The sequence below is a fragment of the Oryza glaberrima genome, chromosome 11 (assembly GCF_000147395.1).
Source record: "Oryza glaberrima chromosome 11, OglaRS2, whole genome shotgun sequence".
Taxonomy (NCBI): Eukaryota; Viridiplantae; Streptophyta; class Magnoliopsida; order Poales; family Poaceae; genus Oryza; species Oryza glaberrima.
Window position 1 is genome coordinate 110,843 of NC_068336.1, and position 14,797 is coordinate 125,639.

Sequence of the window (14,797 nt, forward strand, 5' to 3'; positions counted from 1 at the left end):
AAAAAGCCCAATTCCTCTCTAACCCTATCTCATCTCCTCACCTCCCTCCCCTTCCCATCCCAGCCGCCACGCCCACGCGCCGACGGCGCCGTCGCCGCGCCATCCCGGCCGCCTGCCCACGCGCCTCGCCGTCCCCGCGCGCCTCGCCCGTCCTCGCTGTCGCGACGTCGCCGCCCGCCGGTCGCGCTGCCCAGCCGGCCAGCCCACCAGCCGTCTGCGCGCGCGCGCGCGGCGCGCCTCGCCGTCGCCCGGTCGCCGGCCGCCCACAGGCCATAGCCGGCTCCGCACCTCGCGCCTCCTCGGTCCTCGCCGCTTCGCCGAGTCGCCGGACGCCGGCTCGCCGCCTCCGCGTCTCCGCACGACCGCACCTCGCGCCCGGCGGCCGCCTGCACGCCTCGCGCCCTCGCCGCCTCCGGCCTCGAGACCTCGACAGCAGTCTGCAACGGTGAGTCGCCGAGTGCCCGTAAGACATGCTATATTGGTAAACTTGACTTCCGTTTTTATTATTGGTATTTTTATCTTTCTCCAAACAATCTTAGGCCTTATTAAACATTTTATTGAATAGGCCTTATTAAACAATCTTAGGCCTTTTTTATCTTTAGCTAGAAGAAATTAATTAAGACGAGATTTTTTCCCCCTCTCTTTGAAATTTGAATGAATTCAAAGAGAAAACGCTAGTAGTGACCGCCGCAACTAACTCTTACTAACGTAGGAGAGGACAAGGAACAGGATGAGTTTGCCCAGGCTGAGGGCACAGAGGTGGTCGATGAAGCATAACGCGTCCCACGTTCCTGAGCAAATGGCACTAGATGATCGATGATCAAGAACAACAGATTAAAACCCTAAAAAAAGATGCCGTCAAAAAGGCGTGCAATTTGATCACACCATTTACATGGATTATTCTTCTCATCGGATGTCATGCATTGCAATTTGATCACACCATTTACACGGATTATTCGAGATAATATAATTTTAGTACAAATTCAAAGTCTTTTTTCCCAGAGAATATAATTTCAGTACAAATTCAAGTACTAATTAACTTACTGACAAGGCATTGTCGACGAGCATGGCGACGCCGTTCGCCGTGGCGCGCAGGGAGGCCGGCAACGTGTCGTGTAGGCGGTCGCTGCTTCGAGGCGGAAGATGTAATGGTCCTCCCTCCAGAACCGCATAGCCAGCCCATCCGACAGGCGGGTCCACTTACACATACCACTCCACTTACACTTTCGTCCTCGCTTCGTGTAAAAGGGTTAACCCTGGAGTGATATGGTTGGAGGGAAGAGGCCTTATAAGTTAGTTCCACCCTTGCTAAACTAGCGCACATAGCTCTCATGGTATTAAACATGCGCACATAGCTCTCATGGGCCACATAGGCTTTGTCCTAATTAGGCCAGGATGTCATAGAAGTAGACACGGATGACATGGCCGGCGGAGGTGAGTGAGGTTGCCACAGTGTTGGCGGCATCGGCGGTGGCAGCGGCGGAGCAGGAGTTGGAGTTGAAGTCCTCTTCGTTGACCTCGAGTTTGCGTGTTGTCCTTGACCTCCTCCCTCTCCGCGCAGCGGAGGTGGTCTCGGCAACATCAGAGTTGCTCTTGGGATGAGCTCGATGGCAAGTGCATGCTCAAGAGCGCCTACAAGATGGCCATGGCGGCGTGCTCTTGCTGCTGCCACGCGATGGTGGGGATGCCGTGGTACCTCTGGCGCACGTTGCGGAGCACCAGACGCGTGCGCCGTGTACACTGCCATGACGACGACAACGTGAAGGAAGGAGGAGAAGGATGGGACGGCTCATTGTCAGACTTCGGCTGGAGCTCCAGCAAGGATGAGGAGGAGGAGGGCTCCACCTCCACTGAAGGTGGGGAGTACGGTGGCCACGGCGGCGGTAGAAGGGAAAGGAGGAATCAAGACCAGATGCGGCGGTCTCTGCGGCTGAGACTGATGAGCTTTAGGTGGGTCTAACTATTTTTTATTTACTTGTTTGACTGACATATGGGTTCTGCATGTTTTGTTTTAATTTGTTAGTCTTCAATTTTTCTCTTTTAATTTTTCTTTTTAGGTCAAACTACCACGTAAGCGTCACGTCAATGCCACGTGGGATGAAGACCTAGTTAAAGGAGCCATATAGGTACCATGCCAGCAAAAACCAGGGACAATACTGTTGAGAGACCTTGTTTGCACTCGTTTTCGTAAGTCGGGGATGCTGTATCCGCTTATTTGAGGTCTATGAACGAATTGGTAGGCCTGCAATTGGGCTTTGCTCTCCCATGTTACTTGCATGAATAAATTTACTTTAAGTCCCTCAAAAATTGTTGCCAAGTCTGTAATTCGTCCCTGGACCTCAAAACCGAATACAACACATCCCTAACGTACAAAACCAGTGCAAACGAGATCCCTCGGCACTATTGTCCCCGGTTTTGGCTGATATGGCACCCAGGGGCAAATCTAGAGCACGAAGGACCTGAGTGCACACTTCATTTACGCATGTAATAGAAATCTAAGTCTAACATATACAATGACAAAAAATGCTTACCAAAATGAAAAATCTGGTAGTACATGACTAAGTATAATTAAGCTGAAGTTTGGGCTGCACGTAAGCAATTTGGCTTTCATGGGCTGCCTGCAGCCTGCTGGGCAGCTGAAGGTGGTGCACGCATTTTTTTTCTAGGGAGTGCACAAAAGGTAAAAATTAGATGCTAATGACTAAAAACTAAAATTTTCCCTGGTGCCTGTGCACTCGGCAGGGTGAACATGGCGTCATCCCTGATGGCGCCTATATGGCTCCTATGACTAAGTATTCATCCTAGGTAACATTGACATGGCAGTTTGATCTTTAAAAAAAATAAAATGAGCAAAATTGAAAACTAACAAATTAAAACAAAACATACAGGGCCCATATGCTCCTTTAATTTTTCTTTTTAGATCAAACTGACACGTAAGCGTCACGTCAATGCCACGTGTGATGAAGACCTAGTTAAAAGAGACACATGGGCGCCATATCAGCTAAAACCAGGGACAATACTGTCAATGGACCTTATTTGCATTGGTTTTATAAGTTGGGGATGCGTTGTATCCGGTTATATGCGTTCTAGGAAGACTCGGCGACAAAAATTGGGATCTAAAGTGAACTTATCCGTTACTTGCATAACAAAATGTTATGGACTTCATCTTGTCTTGTTGTTGCTAGTACTTTCTAGAGCACTCAGTGTGGAGGGATGGCAGCGGCAGCTCGCTTGTTGCCGGTGGCGGCGAAGCGACTAACGGCGAGGGCGAGGCGCCTCTCCACCTCCACCTCGACGTCCCCGCCCGCCACTGCCGTACTCTACGACCAGCACGGTCCGCCCGACAAAGTCCTCAGGGTGGCTGAGCTGCCGGCGGCGGAGATCGGCGAGCGCGATGTGTGCGTGCGGATGTTGGCCGCCCCCATCAACCCCTCCGACCTCAACCGCGTGGAGGGCGTCTACCCCGTTCGCCCTCCCCTCCCCGCCGCCGTCGCAGGCTACGAGGGGGTCGGCCAGGTCCACGCCCTCGGCGCCGCCGTCGATTCCCGGCTCCTCTCCCCCGGCGACTGGGTCATCCCTTCTCCGCCCTCCTTGGGCACTTGGCAGACCTACATCGTCAACCCAGCCACCGCCTGGCACAGGGTTCGCTCCGATGTGCCTCCCCAATACGCCGCCACCGTCACCGTCAACCCACTCACCGCGCTCAGGATGCTCCGCGACTTCATTAACCTCGCCCCTGGTCTCTCTGTCACTGCTTTCTTCTCTTTTCTTTCCCTGTAATTAAGTCTCACCCCTGGCCCTGGATACGTTTGTTTCAGGTGACACTCTTGTCCAGAATGGCGCTACCAGCATTGTCGGCCAGTGCGTCATTCAGCTCGCCAAACTGCATGGTCTTCACACCATCAACATCATAAGGGACAGGTATGTATGCCTACCTACACTACATCAACTCATTCTGCATCCAAGCTACCCAATTGATGATGACTACGCTAGCATCTCCATAATTTGTTCTATAGGCCTGGTTCACAAGAGGCCAAGGACAAACTTAAACAGCTTGGAGCAGATCATGTGTTTACGGAAAGCCAGCTAGACATCAAGAATATCAAAAGCTTATTGGTACTTCTCCCTACAGGCCTGCATTTCCGTTTCTTAATTCAACCTCAAACTACCTACTTGTCCACCCTTTTTCATAATAAATATATGAACTAATGTGGTAAATTGTATTTACTCACTCTGATACTGTTGAACCAGTCCCCTGTATTATGGAAATGCTTCCACACATGGATGATCCTTGTAGACGCTTTTACATTTCTGCTAATAGAAATGGAGGGATACCCACCCTTTTGATCAAACAAAAAGAAACTTGGAATGCTTGGGCTCCTAACTAAACTTAGTCATGAGTTTTACTTGAAGCTATTTTGCTGCTTCACTGCTAAATGTTACAGTGCTGTTTCATTTAATTAATGGGAGTGCCTCGCACTAAACAATTATCTAAAAAATTAACAGTAAGGAACAGGACAATCTCAACTGTTTCATTATACTGCTGCTATTTTGTTTACTGTGGTATCAGGGTGCTTTGCCAGAACCTGCATTAGGGTTGAATTGTGTTGGAGGAAATGCTGCTTCTGTCGTACTGAAATTTTTAAGGTAGTGCTTTAAACATGAACAAAATTCTGATTAGAACCATCTTTGTCTTCCACATATATTTATAAACTCTCTCTTTAGGCAAGGTGGCACAATGGTGACATATGGTGGAATGTCCAAGAAACCTGTTACTGTTTCTACTTCATCTTTCATTTTTAAGGTTAGTACATCAGATCTTGGTCCTTAACAGTTGTCGACAGGATTTCTAATTTCATATGCAATTTACTCCAGTTGTATACTCTAAATGTTTATACCAATCTACTGCTTGAAGCTTCTGGCATCGTAATATTAGACTAGTCTAGAATTAGAATCAGGGGCTTGTTTCTCTCATAAGCACAAGTCATAGGGGCGGCTCTGTTAGACAATTGATCAGTGAACACACGAATTTGTTTCTGCATCAAAAGTATCACCTGTGAAGTACTATATCATAAAGTTTTGAAACATCATGTAGTTCCGAAAGAAGAAACCCTGCATGGAAGTTTGAAAGACCAATCGTTTCTTTGTGCTACCATGTATCATGTCGTTTATGTCAATAACTTAGCATGGTTTTCGTAGACAGTATTTAACACAATGCTATTTTGTTAAGTAGGATCTTTCTCTAAGAGGATTCTGGCTACAGAAGTGGATGAGTTCAGATAAGGCAGAGGAATCTAGAACAATGATAGACTACCTGTTGGACCTGGTGCACGAGGGCAAACTTAAATACGAGTACGTAATGCTACTCTCTTCTTGAATTGCTGTTGGATTACACAGTATGAAACAAATGTAGGTCCTATCATATATGAGGGAGAAATGAATTGTTTTCGTACAGGATGGAGTTGACGCCCTTCAGTGACTTCCATTTGGCTCTTGATAAGGCACTCGGCAAACATGGAAGCCAACCAAAGCAGGTTCTCAAGTTCTAAGATAATGCAAGGACAACGGATGAGAGAGCTTGTATTACAAAAACAGGAGTAGAAAAAAGGATGTAAACAGTGCATGTGTGCGTGGCTAGGGGATCGGTGGCCTCTTTCAGTAGTAGTTACCAGGCTGACTTGGGAAGCGGCAAATATGTTTTGCGGTGATTGCAGCGGATCTCTGTCCAATAATGGCCGCTTCACTTCAGATGTCTTCTTTGAGAGGATCACTTCACTTGAGAGTAGAAAGACGTAGTATATCACTTCACTTCAATCCCCCCGCGCAATAAGTTCTGAAGTGGTATTGATTACCGTCCGATCTGGAGAAAGAAAGTTTTCACTAGATTATCGTCACCGATTATTTGCTCTAAGTTTTCAAAAAAAAATTCTTAAAAGATTTCTTCTGTATTGATTAGACCACTTGTTTTAAAATATTTAAGTTTATTTCTTAAAATATATAATCTATCCCTATGATCAAGTAGATAATATCAAATAATCAAACTGTCTAAATTGCATTAATTTCTGAGTAAAATAAATAGTCAAATATCATATCCAAAAGTAGCACTATATATTTTCATTCAAACGGAGGAAGTATGTTTGGCAGGCACAATACAATTATATAAACCTATATATACTAATCTTCAAAAAGAATTTTCATTTAACTCGATTGAAATAGCTCGAGCCTTATGAAAAAGAGAAAAATGTTTAATGCGGCTAGTGTAAAATCAAAATGAGAAAACAATCACGCTCAGTTGTTTTTATGTTGGATTTAATTCTTTGACTCGGCATAGAGATAATTTACTCCATGCTATTGAGCTTTCCCAGTTTAACGATTTGCCACCGACATTGTCTCTTTCTATAATATATCGATGACTTCGTCGATGGTTGTATAATATTTCATTGGGCTGAGCAATTTAAACAAAAATGCTATTAGAGGATTGATTTATCTAATTAGAAGTTTAAAAAAATATAAAAAAAATTATGTGACATCCTTACACAACATGGAAGTTTCTATAAGTTTCATGTTCTTTTAGGCATCTTTACTTTCTACAAAAATATTTTTGTATGGTATATCTCATAGAATAGATTCTCTTTAAAGTATACCTCGAGCCCCCTTAAAAAAAGAGAAAAATGTATTAACGCTCATGTGAAACCAAAATGAAAACAATTGAAAAGAAAAAGAAGATGAATGTTGAAGCAGGAATGAAACCCAAGGACCCCCTCCCTAGTAGATGCGATTGAGAGAGGGGGCCCACCTGTCTGTCAAAGACAGGACGCAGCCGCAGTGCCCCCCTCTTTCTCTCTCTCTTCTCCGGCTCCGGCGCCGCCTCCCCTCGTTTTCCGAGAGAGAGAGAGAGAGAGGCAGGCGGAAGGGGGGATGGACGACTACGCGCGGGAGATGATGGAGCTCAAGACGCTCGTCACCCGCACCCTCGAGAAGAAGGGCGTCCTCGCCAAGATCAGGGTACAAATCCCCCATCCCTCTTCTTCTCTTCTCTTGCTCACCTTTCTGCGGATCTGACTCACTACTTGCGGATCTCAATCTCCGGCCCGCCGGAATTGCTTCTCTTCACTGTTTATTGCTTCCTCTCACCTTCGACTTCCATGCGCCGCACTTGCTCTGCACTTGTTGAAGGAATTTTCTCGTCTTGACAAAGTCTACTGCTCTATTTAGGTTTCAATTTGTTAAACAAAAAGGGATCTCACGCTTGCCCTACTTTTGTTTGCATTGTCAATTAGAGTGCGAAATGTTGATCTACACACATGCCATTCCTCATGTGCCAAGATTCTAGACATCTGCTATTTAATTTTTTTGTTAAATCTATGTCCGAAATTTAGATAATAGTATTATCCTTGAGGAAGGAAGTGGATAGCTCTACTTTTCCTCATCTGTTGAAGCCAGGCTATGCTATATCAAAGCCATGTGCTCTCTTCAGTTTCAAGAGCCATTACATTACATACGAAAACCCTCCTATTACCATAAGGCGTGATCTTGTCTTGCACTCTTGCTTGAATAGGCTGAGCTAAGAGCAAGTGTGTTCGAGGCCATAGAAGAGGAGGATAGGGTAGTGGAGAATGATGATGGTGGGAATCCCGCTTTGCTTGGTAGCTGCAATGACCGAGCTAAGCAGCTGCATGCTTCACCATCAGGTTTGTGTTCTATTTTACTTTTTTTCTACCCACAAGTTCAGATTCTTTCCCATGCTGCTTCAAAAATAATTTTATCTGATATATATATATGATTCTCTAGATTCCTTTTTTGGAGATTTGTTTTCATACCATTCTGTGAATTTGCAGCTTGCCAAAATGCCACCATTGTGCCAAAGTAGCATCTTTATTCGCTTCATCTTTCGCTTCTACGCTTATGAAAGAACATTTTTTCTATCCTGCTGATGATTAGTTAGTCTTTGCCTTTCATTTCTGCTGCATAGTTTCTTCTTCGTTTATAATTGATTTACGTCGAACATTTTCTACTGCTCTCAGGTAGGTTATTAACAGCACTTGTAAGTGAATACTTGGAGTGGGCCCAGCTAAGTCACACGATGAAAGTTTATCTGCCTGAATGTAATCTGGTAACAGTTTGCCATATCTCATAAATCTTGGATGAATATGTCCAAAGTAAACATCTGCTAATGCTGCTATTGATTGTTGGCTGTTGCATTTGTAAATCAGCCAAAGGACTTCTGGAAGAATGAATTAAAGGATTTTTCTAACAAAAGCGGAGCTGAAGGGAGCAGGAGTGCTGAAAGTGGCCCCATGCTTCTAGATGTTCTTGAAGGATATCTCAAATATGAGGTACTCTTGCTAACTCAGAATCTCAGGCAGACAGTATATAAATGTATATGGAAATCTTTCTGTTTATGGAATTTTGATTTAATTGAAATCCCTGCGTTGCAACAGGATTTTAATTAAAGAAAATTATTATTAACCCATTATTACCATCATTTCCTGCATACTTTTTTCTTTTAATAAAATGTAAGGAATTGGTAATAGAGGTGGTTGACATGTGGACCCTTTGGTCCTACTTGACCTTTTTCTTTTTCAAATAGTAGAGAGTTGGTGGTGGGAGGGGTGGCAGATTCACCACTCACCACCACCACTACTCTCTTTTATAAGAGTAAGTAAAGATATCCACATTTTTCTTTCGCTGTTCTTGAGCCCATGAATTAACTATCAACACTTCTATTAGTGATACTAGTAAAATGTCCTTGTGTTGCATAGATTTCAACTAGCTATACTATGTATAAAATATAAAATACAATAGATAAATAATTATCCCTAAAACTTATTCACTTGATTAAATGAGACGAAATGAGCACCTATGTATACTTGTATACAGATATACAATACTTTTCTATGGAATTTCTACAAATAATACACACAAGGCTACATATTTTTTAACCACGAAAAATCTAGAGTGAGGTGGGTGTAGAACCTATCATAACCCCAAACTCTCTCTTTCTCTTACTCTTCTAAAAGAAAATGCATTTTTACATATCTTAGTTTTAATCTTTATTTGCTTATATTGCCTGATTTTGGTTACTTGAATTGCTACATTGAGCAGAATTTGTCTCAAACAAGGATGGCTGGTACTGGTAGGAGAATAATCAATTCCGAGTCGGATCCGGCTCTAAATGCTGAACATAGGAACATGAGGAGGCCACCATCGTCTTCTTCAGTTACAGGCTTGCCTCCTATGGGAAGGTAACAGCTTACTACTATTCAGCTATTCAATTTGCAGATATTTGTTGTTTCCTCAAAACACAGGTAACATTTCCTTGCAACTCGCAGGCCAATGCCATCGTCACAGATGTCAGGTAAATTATAATTTTTTTTCTCGGTTTGTTTATTTTATGCTAGAGTGCTCCTCTAAAGCTAGCGCTTTGGACATTCAGACCGAAGAGGGGGGTCTTCGGCTTCCAATGCAAGGAAGGATGAATACAACTGGAGATATGATGCTGATGATATCTCTGAAGAAGTGTTGCGAGCATCAAGTGCTCTAGAAAACGTCCAGCTAGACCGGAAAGCTCGCAATCTGACGACTTCTTGGAGGTTGGAACTATTGCCTTTCTTCTTTGCACCTTCCCTTTTTGCCTGGCCATTTGTTTCTGATCATAGAATATCTGTTTCCAGGCATCCAGGCGACGGTGCTGAGTAAAATCGGAAGGTGGGATGGGTCCAATTCACCATTGCGCTGCTTGGACCCCCTTGGGCCATTTGTATCGTTTTGGTTGCTGCGGTGGGATTGTGCGCTTGCGTAGAAGAATGCTCAGTGTTGATCATGCCTACTGTACTCCTAGCTCATTTGTTTATGCACCATATATGGGATTTGATTTCTGCTGGACAATCTTGTTCTTGTGCGTATAATTTTAGTTGCGTGTAGTTTCTAACAAATTTGCTTTTGCTTACATCGGGAATTCTTGTTACAACGTGCATACAAACCTGCCCTGCAGCAGCAGTTCTCTCCAAATCCAGTTTCCTGCTCTTGTAACTCCTTTGAGCAGCATTCACTTATTAGTTGCCAACAACAATTCCCAGCGGTATCATTTGATAAAACCAATTTGCACATAAACAATGTGTTAAACCAAGATTCTGGAGTGGTTACATTTCAGTTTTGTCACAGTATCATTTGGTAATTTATGCCTAATCTAGCTAGTAGAGTGACAGCACACTATTTCGGAGGCCTAGCAATTGCCTATTAACACCTCACTCAGTTCACTGACATTATTCCCCTTTTTGTTTTGTTTGAGGAGTATACCACGTTAACATGCCAATAATTGCTGCCAATGCTACTGGTATTGTTCCAAGATGAGTAGATTGATCTCGAGATTATGCCTTCCCTCTTATCATCCACGTACTCGCGCGTGCTGCATCTCTAATTACTCCTGCAATGCACATCCAAGCACTTAACATTGTAGCAACAAATGACACAAACCTATACTAGGTAGCACTGATTGACAATTTTCTTACAGAAAATACAAAAGGTGAAGCGACAATTACATTTCAGGGGTTAAACAAGTGTACTAACTCCAAACAAGCACAGACAATCGCAAGTACGACTGCATGTGTTCTTCAGCATATGGAATTTTGAGCGGACATATATACACAAATCTGTATCTCTTTTTCTTTTTTTCAGATCAGTAAGTTAACAAGGCAGTCCTTCCTAGTTTGCAGTTACCTCAACCTTGATATACAGTGGCATGGAACAATTCTTGGATGAGGCATTCTAGGGCAGCTATTTTCATGTTGCTGATTTTTTTTTCCTCTGAATAGATTAGTTAGCAAGGTCCTACAAAGTGCATGAATTTCACGACATAGATTGTCAACTTTACAGTGAATGAATTCATTGCCAATCAATACCTATTCAGCTATCAACATTACTGCTTTTCCTGAACATATTCAGCTACCAAATGTGAACCTAAATTAATTATATTATGCGGTTGTGCCAGAATTCTCTTACATGAACCATCATGAAATCTCACTCCAAAACGGAAAAGCCTAGGCACACGACAATTTCACAGCAATCATCTAGGAGTGTCCTCCAAGGAGGCTGTGGGTCTGTAACGTAAATATCATAATATGCTTCTTGATATTTTAAGCAACCACTTGCACATTTTTGGCACAAAAAAACATTAGTAAGTTCTGAATGAAAATTACAGCATAAGCATACCTTTTCTTGAATGAAAATTACAGCATAAGCATACCTTTTCTTGCAGTCACTGATCTCATTACCATTTCTAAATCCATCCAAGCAGTGACAACCACCTCTTAATGCTTCAACAACAGCATCAGAACCAATAGCTTGGTCACATCCTTCTAACTTGTTTTCTAATCCAGCATCATTAGTGGCAACCAGAGTCTCCACACTTGTTGATGATGTTGGCTTTCTTGGAGGATGAGGTTTGGGGTGGTTGTGCTCACCGTTGTATACAATTTCAGCAATCCGGCCATCTGGTGTCATCTCCACCTTTCTCTTGACAGGGCATGTTGGGTGAGTGCACTTGTAGTAGCTCCGTGGGAACTCGCTCCCTTTCACTTGCTTCTGCCCATACTTCCTCCAGCTGTAGCCATCGTAGGACAAACTGTTCTTCGCACTGACATTTGGCTTCCTGACACTCTGGGACACTGTCAAATTGTCCCAACAGGCCCCTTTTCCTGTATCTGCTTTCTTTTGATCGCATGTTGTATGTGTTCCACTGTCTTCTAACTAAAAAGTTCAGCATGTTGTTAGAAAATGACCATATGATCATGTCAAAGGTAGGTTCAAAATAATCTAATGGACAGATGTATAATTATAAAAAGCATCATTTAAAAGAAGGTGCAAAATTATTTAACTGTCAGAAAGAAAATGAAATTTCTTTCCAGGAAACAGAGAAGTTGAATTTCGTGTCGAACTGACTCTGGTTGCAGCAATTTCTGTCGATGAATTACTCAATGGGTGTGTGAATCGCGTTGCCTTTGGACGCCTTAATATAATCTCCTCCAGGGAAGTAACCCGAGGAGAATCAATAGCAGTGGAGTCTTCCTGGAGCATTGAGAAGGACCTCAATCTGGAAGAAGGCCTGGAAGCCACGGGCTTCACAGCAGCAACCTTCTTGTGGCTTTGCATATCGCACTGGTGAAATTTTTAGCACAGTTTATGTACCAAAGTGAAATGACAAAGAAAGAAGGTAGAATAACACAAAATTTATCAACACAAGTCATGGATGTGCTCCCCTCTGCTGCTACCTGTACGTGGTGAATGAATAAAAGAGAACAGAGGAAAACTCATAGTGAGCTAGATGTGAAACTGAGGAATTGACCAAAAAAAAAGAAGAGAAGAGTGATACTGGAACAAAATAGCATGCATGGAAAAAAAAGTGAATTTATGCAAAGCTATAGCTGAATTTTGAAGCCTGGTTGAGACCAAGCAACAAAACATGCAGAACATGCTGAAGTAATAATGCTTTATTTCAAGATGTTTACTTGTTTTCCTCTTGTGCATGTACAAAGCAAAAATTGAGACAGGAAGAAGAATCATAGTTCACATACCCAAGTCCCAAAGTCTTGTGCTGTGACAGGCAGAGACTGGTAGATGCAATCGAAGGGTGAGAAGGAAGTTGAGTTGAAGGGCTGATAAGGAGAGGAGAAAAGGAAGATAGTTAAGGATGCATGTATGACTGTTAGGTCCGGAAGTGGTAGGTAGACTGGCAGATGCCGGATAGCTGCCCTCCTTGCTGCAGTTTAACAAATGCAAATACAATGACTCGGCTCATCTAACATTACTAGGTAATGTACCAATTTAATCTGTGGATCACAAAAACATAAGATAAGACCATGAGCTCCAACACTGATTCAACCATATACTCAAGTAACTTGCAAGCATAAGCACAGTAGCATTGTTGCATTAACCATAAACAGCAGTAATAAAGAGTATTTGAACTGACGAATTCTGCAAAATGGATTACTACTTACTTACACAAGACCTAGTATAGTCTACATGTTCTTGTTGCAAGCTCAGGGGAAAACAATCACCGCGAGCACAGAGACAATTAAGCTCTCAAGAGCAGCACAGAATGAATCAATAGCTAGGACTGTTGGTTGCTGTTGTTGTTCTATATGGATCACAGAACATAAGATAAGGCTATGAGCTCCAACACTGATTCAACCATTTATACTCAAATAATAGGCACAATAGCATTGTTTCATTAACCATAACCAACAGTAAAGAGTATTTGGACCCAAAATTCTGCAAAAAGATTACTACACAAGACCTGTTCTATTTGTACATGTTGTTCTTGCTGTGCTCACAGAAAACCATATATATATAATATCAGTAAGAACACGAAGATTACAAATAAGTTGTGAAAGAGCAACAGCTAGCTAGCACGAATGTTGGTTGGTGGTGGTGGTGTTTTGGATGAGGGTATGGATGAGCTGCAGCAGCTGGGTCCTCATGGCCTTGACGCTGTCGTCGTTTACCTCCCTCTTCACGGCCTCCAACCAATCGGAATCGGAATCGGAATGGCGGGCGCGGGTGAGCCACCAGTTGCAGATGGCCCTGGCCACCGCTAGCACGAAGACGCCGCAGTCGTAGCCGTTTGTCTGCCTGGGCGTGGGGCCCTCGATGAGCGGGATCGCGGAGGCGGGGAGCAGCGGGCGGAGCACGGCGGCGAGGCGGCGCGCGGCGGGCAGGTTGGTGGGTGGGAGGCTGTCGTGGTGGACGAAGCGGGGGCCGGAGACGGCGTTGGAGTTGTCGAGGACAAGGAGGGTCCAGTGGGAGCCGCCCTCGGCGTGGGAGACGTCGGGGTTGTCGTTGACGGGGAGGAGGACGAGGCGGCGGGAGGCGAGGCGGAGGGGATCGGCGACGGCGGCGACGGAGGCGGGGTCGGGGAGGTTGGGGAGGAGGTAGGGGATGGAGGGGGGAAGCAGGAGGAGGTCGTCGTCGGCGTCGTGGTCGGCGGCGAGGTGGGCGAGGTAGAAGGCGATGATTCGGTCGTTGAGGAAGTGGGGGCCACGGAGGATGGTGAGGTCGCAGCGGAGCAGCACCACGTCGCCGTGGCTCAGCACCCGCTCCTCCTCTTCCTCGCCGCCGCCGTGTGCCATCGCCGGTGGGGTGGGCGGAGGAGAGGGAGACAAGGGGCTCGCCCGCCGGATTAATTTGCGCGTTCAGGCCAGGGGATATCCCTTAACTCTCTTCGGAATAGTATTAATTAATTAATCTCTCTAAGGCTATGTTTAATTCATATAATTGGGGACAAGTTTGGGGAAAATTGGTAGTTTGGAAAAAAAAGTTAGAAATTTATGTGTGTAGAAAAGTTTAGGATGTGATGTGGTGTGATGGAAAGTTGGGAGTTGGGGGAAAGTTTGGTGTGAACTAAACAGGGCCCTAAATACCATGGGATCGCGGGAGAAATAGCGCACCACGTCAGCCAATTTTTGCAAAAACAGCCCTACGCTTTTAAAATTAACTATTTGCCCATATATTAATATCTCTAAATGCCGTGGGATCGCTGTAGATCCGTGCAGTCTGTTTTATCATTTCGCTGTTGATCTCAATCATATCTTTTTATTTAACAACTAACTCACTTTTCGGAGAACAACTAGTGGGTTTGTGAGGTAGCTTCAACATTTGTAACACATAATGTAGCTTAGCAGATAATGCAACACGAGAACGAAAGAACATGTAACGAGACAATCCTTATTCGTGTGACAAAACAATATAATGTAGATACTTCATTATGCTATATAAGGATTCCTCTAGTAAGGACAGAGAG

The 14,797-nt window shown here is 44.1% G+C and overlaps 2 protein-coding genes and 1 pseudogene across 5 annotated transcripts; 2 read left to right on the forward strand and 1 right to left on the reverse strand.

Annotated features, from left to right (window-relative positions):
- Window positions 1-82: 82 nt before the first annotated feature.
- LOC127754412 (enoyl-[acyl-carrier-protein] reductase, mitochondrial-like) lies at window positions 83-5,964 on the forward strand. 4 transcript variants are annotated; one of them, XM_052279928.1, is made up of 9 exons: window positions 83-445; window positions 2,058-2,236; window positions 3,196-3,739; window positions 3,819-3,921; window positions 4,017-4,116; window positions 4,571-4,647; window positions 4,726-4,804; window positions 5,234-5,352; window positions 5,456-5,964. In XM_052279928.1, exons 2-9 carry the CDS (start codon window positions 2,225-2,227, stop codon window positions 5,547-5,549), a joined length of 1,128 nt encoding a protein of 375 aa, XP_052135888.1. In that variant the 5' UTR covers window positions 83-445; window positions 2,058-2,224; the 3' UTR covers window positions 5,550-5,964. The 4 variants fall into 4 exon arrangements, with proteins under 4 accessions (XP_052135888.1, XP_052135889.1, XP_052135890.1 ...); XM_052279927.1 differs by lacking the exon at window positions 83-445 and adding an exon at window positions 452-1,950; XM_052279929.1 differs by lacking the exon at window positions 2,058-2,236 and having other exon boundaries at window positions 85-445; window positions 3,186-3,739; window positions 5,456-5,963.
- A 790-nt stretch (window positions 5,965-6,754) lies between these two features.
- On the forward strand, window positions 6,755-9,888 carry LOC127754414 (protein TONNEAU 1a-like). Its single transcript, XM_052279931.1, has 8 exons — window positions 6,755-7,005; window positions 7,559-7,691; window positions 8,025-8,113; window positions 8,214-8,336; window positions 9,106-9,245; window positions 9,333-9,358; window positions 9,437-9,593; window positions 9,675-9,888. The coding sequence occupies exons 1-8, from the start codon at window positions 6,919-6,921 to the stop codon at window positions 9,697-9,699; spliced, it is 780 nt and encodes a 259-aa protein (XP_052135891.1). The 5' UTR covers window positions 6,755-6,918; the 3' UTR covers window positions 9,700-9,888.
- A 140-nt stretch (window positions 9,889-10,028) lies between these two features.
- LOC127754415 (uncharacterized) lies at window positions 10,029-14,392 on the reverse strand (annotated as a pseudogene).
- Between the last annotated feature and the right edge of the window lie 405 nt (window positions 14,393-14,797).

Coding starts and splice junctions, on each gene's coding strand:
- LOC127754414 (XM_052279931.1), top strand. CDS start 6,919: ATGGACGACTACGCGCGGGAGATGATGGAGCTCAAGACGCTCGTCACC. Junction 7,006..7,558: donor GCGTCCTCGCCAAGATCAGG/GTACAAATCCCC, acceptor TTGCTTGAATAG/GCTGAGCTAAGAGCAAGTGT. Junction 9,246..9,332: donor GGCTTGCCTCCTATGGGAAG/GTAACAGCTTAC, acceptor TGCAACTCGCAG/GCCAATGCCATCGTCACAGA.
- LOC127754412 (XM_052279928.1), top strand. Junction 3,740..3,818: donor CTTCATTAACCTCGCCCCTG/GTCTCTCTGTCA, acceptor CGTTTGTTTCAG/GTGACACTCTTGTCCAGAAT. Junction 3,922..4,016: donor ATCAACATCATAAGGGACAG/GTATGTATGCCT, acceptor TTTGTTCTATAG/GCCTGGTTCACAAGAGGCCA.